This window comes from Electrona antarctica, assembly GCF_951216825.1.
Source record: "Electrona antarctica genome assembly, chromosome: 16".
Lineage (NCBI taxonomy): Eukaryota > Metazoa > Chordata > Actinopteri > Myctophiformes > Myctophidae > Electrona > Electrona antarctica.
In genome coordinates, this window is record NC_136797.1 from 15,618,185 (window position 1) to 15,624,816 (window position 6,632).

Consider the following 6,632-nt stretch of genomic DNA (forward strand, 5'->3'; position numbering starts at 1 on the left):
ATGACGTCACTCTTCAAATGCTCCCGTGACCGCGAGCTTTCTCCTCTTGCTCTTGCGCGCGCGCCCCGTGCTTGTGCTTGTGCGTGTGCGTGTGTGTGTGTGTGTGTGGGTGTGTGTGCGCGCGTGCGTACGCGTGTGTGTCTGTGTCATTCGTGTTCAGATTAAAAGTGTAGGCTATTCCCCTCAAACAGTGGTTCACAAACTTTGTATTTATTTCAACTCAGAGAATATAGCCTACAAATGGAACCAAATGGACCGGTTTACAGTAAGGTCCATTTAGCTCCATGTGATGTTTGTAGAGTAGACCTCAGACCTGTACTCAGAGAGAGGGTTACAGACCTGTAGTGTAGGCTACTGTAGGAATCTCTCAAAGGAACCCAGAATGTCCCTTGTCAGACGGTGACCCCATATTGCCATAAAGTGTCTTTAGCATGAGTTTTATTTAATAGAATAGACATACCTCTTTCTTGTTGCCTTCAGAAGATAAGAGAAGAGAAGAGCTCCAGACAGTGAACTTCCAAGGCAAGGAAACAAAAGCCTATAGTCTCGTCTCCAGGATTTAGTGTGCAATAATAAGGCAAGTTATGTTGAAACTGCATGTGTCACAACAACACATCATAGTGAAGCGTGTTGCAGGTGAGAACATGTCTGGGCTGCAGTCTGCTCAGGGTGTAATGCTGTAACACATATATCATATTGTATATCTAATCCATTTATCTAGTATAGGCTATTATCCAGGCTATATATCCAAAAGGGTCCCCAAATGACAGTAAAGTGACAATTTAATACCTTAAAAAAAATTAACAAACTACTAATAAGAACTGGTCAAACATTGGCCAAATAATATAAGAAATATCTATCTATCTATCTATCTATCTATCTATCTATCTATCTATCTATCGTGTATCCAAATATATTTGATTGATTGATTGAAATATTTATTAACAGTTTGCAGAATTACAGTACATTTCAAGCACAAACTCAATACAAAGGCTGTTAACTGTGAGTGGACGACCCAATTAAGCATTACACTTGTTTACAAGAGGGTCCACCATGTTCAATTCATCAAAACATTTAGAGACGTACAAATAGACACTTCTATATAGACAAAGAACAGAACAGGAATTCATCATAATGGAGGTAAAAAGGGAAAAGAAACATATACAGTGAGGGAAAAGGGGGGGGGGGGGGGGGGGGGGCGGTGGGGGGGGATTCAGATTTTACGGGGGCCAGTTTCGAATTGCAGCCATCCATAGGTGCCCTTTGAGAGCGGTTTTGAAGGAGTCAAGGGATCTAGCGACATCTACTGGAAAACTGAGTCAAGTTCCTACATCTGTCTACAGTTACATGATCCACAACCATTCACTTGAACTGTAACACAACTGACTTTGTGTTCCTAATTTATTGGGGTGCATTTTTATTTTTTAATCAACTAACTATTATTTAAACTTTATTTAACCAGTAAAAACACATTGAGACTGCGTGTCTCTTTTACAAGTGGGAACTGGCCAAGAGGCAGAAACAAAATGTATGTGTATTTACCATTCGCCCAGGACCTGCAGAGGAATGCAGAGTGGGAAGTTGCTCAGATCAGCAGAGTTAAATTAACATTGATTTTACAATATCAATTGGGGTCCCAGAGATAGAAATGCCATTAAATGGGGGGCCGTAGCCGAATTCACGTCAAACCTGGGGTCCTTGAAATTAAAATGGTTGAAAATCACCGTTAGAGCCATAAAAATGTTCTCTTTTGGGGGGCCTTGGCATATATTTTCTAATGTGGCATGGGGGTCCGCGGGGGTAATGCGTGTCGATTTGGGGGTCCTTGACATGAAAACGTTTGGGAACCACATGGTCTACAACATGTATTGCATAACCGGAACGGCATACGACCCCACCGGGCATTGCCCTAGTATCCATTTCCATTTCCCACAAATCCCTGAATGAGTGCACAGTACATGCATATCTGTCCTTCGCGGCCACACATCATGTTTGAGTTCCACACGGATCCATACTGGCCTCCAAATAGGGTCGGGTCGGGTGATCAGATACTAACTGCACTCACCAAAGCCCAAAGGTATTAAGGTAGTCTGCCAAACATGGCTAAATCACAGGTGACATCATCAGATGTCTTCATGAAGCGTGTATAGAGTAGTAGATTGTGGAGTATAAAACATCTGGTCTGTCGGTCTGTCAAGATGGATTCTATAACTCGGGCGTGGGAAGCAGAGCGAGTGCTAGGATGATGGACAGTATAATGGATCCCATGCGGGGCTTTGGGGTGAGCGCCACGCACTACCTGCAGACTAACTACAAGGGTGGCTTCTTCCTCTGGGTGTCGTGGGCGTCGGACCGTAGAAATACCTTCTTTATATTATTCCCCCTTTTGTTCCAACTGCGCTCGTCGGAGGGCATCAAGCTAATCTGGGTGGCCGTGATCGGTGACTGGCTCAACTTGGTATTTAAATGGATTTTATTTGAGGGGAGACCTTACTGGTGGGTTCACGAGACGCAATACTATGCCAACCACACCCTTGCTCCTCACATTGAGCAGTACCCTGTGACGTGTGAGACTGGACCAGGCAGCCCGTCCGGCCACGCTATGGGAACTGCGAGTGTCTATTACACACTAGTGACCTCCATCCTGGCCATTATGACTGACAAGAAACACAGTAGCGAAAGATCCACGGGCCAGAGCTGGTATCTGAAGACCATTCTGTGGATGGCGTTCTGGGGTATCCAGGCATGCATCTGTCTTTCCAGGGTCTTTATCGCAGCTCACTTCCCCCATCAGGTCATACTTGGAGTCATCATGGGTATGATTGTGGCCGAGGCATTTAATAGGATCCAGTGGATTCACGGTGCCAGCATGAAGACTTACCTCTACGTCACCCTCTTCTTGACCGCTGCCATCATTGGCTCCTACCTGCTGTTCAGGGAACTCGGCGTGGACCTGCTGTCGACAGCGGAGAAGGCCCAGAGGTGGTGCGCGAGGGCCGAGTGGATCCACGCGACCACCTGCCCCTTCGCCATCCTGACGCGCAGCACGGGGACCCTGCTTGGTCTGGGCTTGGGCCTGCACTCTCCACTCTACACCGAGTCCGAGCGCAGCAGTGCCCTCGTCAAGGCCCTGTGTGTCATCACCTCCATGGGCCTGCTGCACCTGATCGACTCCTTCAAGCTACCCCCGCACAACAACGGCCTCTTCTACCTGCTGTACTTTTGCAAGAGTGCTGCTGTGCCTCTGGCCACCGTCAGTATCATCCCATACTGTGTCTACAGCTTTGTTCTATCATGCACAGTATATATTGTGCTTATTTTTCATACTTTCAGGTACTTCCTTGGCCGGTAGGCCAACCCACTTTCAATTATTGTGTATATATATTTTTGATGAAAATTTGAAAATGATTTAATTTGAAAAAAATAGAAGTGAATGGCAGTCAGCTCAGACCCACTTTCAATTATTGTGTATATATATTTTTGATGAAAATTGTAAACCACTCCTACAACTGGCTTTTTTGTGCAGAAAAAATGAGCATGGTTGCTATGTTCAAAATAATTTCTGACGTAATTAAATCACACCCGGGTGAACTGGATGACCGTAGCGACCATGCTCATTTTTTCTGCACAAAAAAAGCCAGTTGTAGGAGTGGTTTACAATTTTCATCAAAACCCGGGTGTGATTTAATTACGTGGGTGAACAGGGTGAACATAGCAACCATGCTCATTTTTTCTGCACAACAAAGCCAGTTGTAGGAGTGGTTTACACCACTAAAAAAAAAATAGAAATGAATGGCAGTCAGCTCAGACACCCTGCATGGCCAAATTTGGAGTTGTGACACAACTCTATAATTTGGGAATTTAATATGATCTCAGCCCAGTGTCTTACCTGAGACCTCATGGTTTGAATTTGGTTTCTTTATACTGTAATTTGGTTTAGGATGCGATCAACACCATGGGCCCAGGCTCCAGCTAGATTCCTTGCGATTTCTATTCTAACCCATTAAAACTGGGAAGGCATCTGTGTAATGTTAGCTATTAGCAACATACGTTTAAAAAAAAAAACTCCTAGAATTTAGAACAGTGGTTCTGCTGGAGCTAATTGGCTGGCCAAGGAAATGGGAACCAGCTTTTTGTTTGCAGAAACAATCCCCTCAGGTTATTTATTCCATTTCATGTTTATCTAAAAAAGTTCATGAATGTATTATGTATTAAAACGGTAAGGGATTTGCACTATTTACAGTTTAAGATTGAAGAAGTTAGAGAAACCTTAAGGGTGAAACTAAACTTTAATTGAGAAACTATAAGGGGTGGCCAGAGCTCTGGCTCAGTCGGTAATGTGACGGCCTGCGAGTCCGAAGGTCAAGGCTTGGCAGCCTATTGAGTACTGTCTATGGACTTTTAAGGTTTGTTTAGGGCACTAAAATGACGACGTGAGATGTCAAGTGGCCAATATAAATACACGGTATACACCTTGTGACACACCGCATTCATGTCTCGTAACGTATATGGAGACAGTGAATCTGCAATCATGTGGCAGCCACAAGTGGGTGCCCCTCACTTCACATAAGTGTGATGTTTGAGTGCGCAAGCCCCTCCAATGCACGGCTTACCGAAATTACATCATGTGGAAGCCAAGTCTATGGACTTTAATGTTTGTTTTAATGCACTAAATGATGCCACGAGACATCATATGGTTGATATAAATACAACTCATGAGTAGTTTCGTTTCATATATTAATTAACACTAGGCGTTCATGTCTCGTGGATGATGATGTCAGCCTTTCAGCAACACCACTAAAGCACGAGAAGGAAATCCACTTTTCAGACCGTATGACAGTGGAACTGATCGGGGACCACAGCGTGAGCCCCTCACTTCACACGAGTGTGATTTTTCTTTGAATTGTGAAGATCGCCTGGAAAGGAGCTATAGCTTAGGTGCTTCGGGCTTCTGGTTAGGATGCCTCTCGGGCGTCTCCCTAGGGAGGTCCTCGAAGCACGTCCCACTGGGAGGGGACCCTGGGGCAGACCAAGGCGCAGTTGGAGGAAACACATCGACTCACTGGCCTTGGAACGTCTCGGGATCCCCCAGGAGGAAGTCACTAATGTTGCTCTGGAGAGGGACGTCTGGAACACTCTGGTGGAGCTGTTGCCCCCGCGACCCGACTAGATAAGCGGTTGAAGATGGATGGATGGATGGAACTGTGAAGATTTTGTAAATATAAAAAATAATACAATTATTATTAATAATACCAGCCCTGTGCGTACAGTACACTGCTTTAAAAGAGCCTTTAAGGTATGTAACCTGATGGTCTGACGCTGACTTCAGGATACGTACATTCTATCCTTCTGCTGGTTATCACAGCTAGAGACTGCCTAGCCTCTGTCTAGGCCCTAGACTCGAGGCTGAGAATAAGGCTTTGAGAGCTTCCAGCTTTGAGAACATCAAACTCACCTAGGAGCTAATCTCCCAAGAATCCACAACATATCCAATACCAACTAAGTCTTATCAAAGTGCGACAGAAAGATTATTCTGTGGGACAATGAAAGTAAGATGAGGATCTCACCTAGCTAGTCCATGGACTACTATAGACTATAGTCCATATAGTCCATGGACTATATGGACTATATATACATGGTTCACATGGCGCTCGTGATTATGTCATGTTTCAGGGCTAGATCTCACCAGACCAGGAGATCACCCTGAAAGAGGGAGACCAAAGAGGTTGCCATTTGGGAAAGTCAAAGCCTGGAAAAGCCTGAAAATATAGGAAATCGATCAACGTGAATGTCAGTGGAAAAATAACTTGGGAGGAGGGAGAGGCAGAAACATAGAAGTGGCTATAAGAGAGAAACACTGTCACCTTCAGGAAGCAGCGGTACGTCGTCACAGAGGAGAACATGGACATCTCAGATTCCAGCTGGGTCTCATCAGCAACAAAATGGCAATGGAAAGAGAATCGTTGGGGCTTGAAAAACGGAAAGGGGAAATTCATCAGCTGGATCCCATCAGGATGGATGCAATGAAGTAGAGATTTAATGAGCTGCAGTTGTGATACAGAAAGGAGAAGAGGAGTTTGTTGTAAAGAAGGCTGTAAGAAATAGAGGGGTGGACAATAACACCCCATTCAATCACCTTAGGCTAGATATAGGGTGTGAGTCATATGAGTGTGTGTGTGTGTGTGTGTGTGTGTGTGTGTGTGTGTGTGTGTTCTGAAATCTGAAGTGAGGGGCTCCTTTGGGGGGCACCCACTACGTCAAAAACATGCTAGCCTATATTTTCATGTAGGCCTATTTAGCCATTAGGAATTACCCTTTCACTGCAGCCATAATAGAATGAAATAGCAGTTTGTGTATGACTCAGCCTTCATGGTATTATTGATGTTAGCCTACTACAAATAACTATGCCTCTTACTGCAGGACAGCCTTTCCAGTGAGCAAACTATAAATATAAATATAAATATTTCAAAAGCAATTATTTACTGAATACTGAAATGGAGTCTGTGCACGTCTATAAACAATGATACGAGATTCATGTTCTATTTCTACTCATTCTGTTCTTTACCATCTCTCATATCTTCCGTCACGTCATGTGTCCAGTACTGTATATATTCTCCATGTGTGTAATAAAC

General features: G+C 44.3%; 1 protein-coding gene across 1 annotated transcript; it reads left to right on the plus strand.

Annotated features, from left to right (window-relative positions):
- Window positions 1–2,242: 2,242 nt before the first annotated feature.
- LOC306940335 (glucose-6-phosphatase catalytic subunit 1-like) lies at window positions 2,243–3,352 on the plus strand (the record flags this gene model as incomplete). The annotated part of the gene is made up of 1 exon (XM_079525354.1): window positions 2,243–3,352. One exon carries the CDS (start codon window positions 2,243–2,245, stop codon window positions 3,350–3,352), a length of 1,110 nt encoding a protein of 369 aa, XP_079381480.1.
- Between the last annotated feature and the right edge of the window lie 3,280 nt (window positions 3,353–6,632).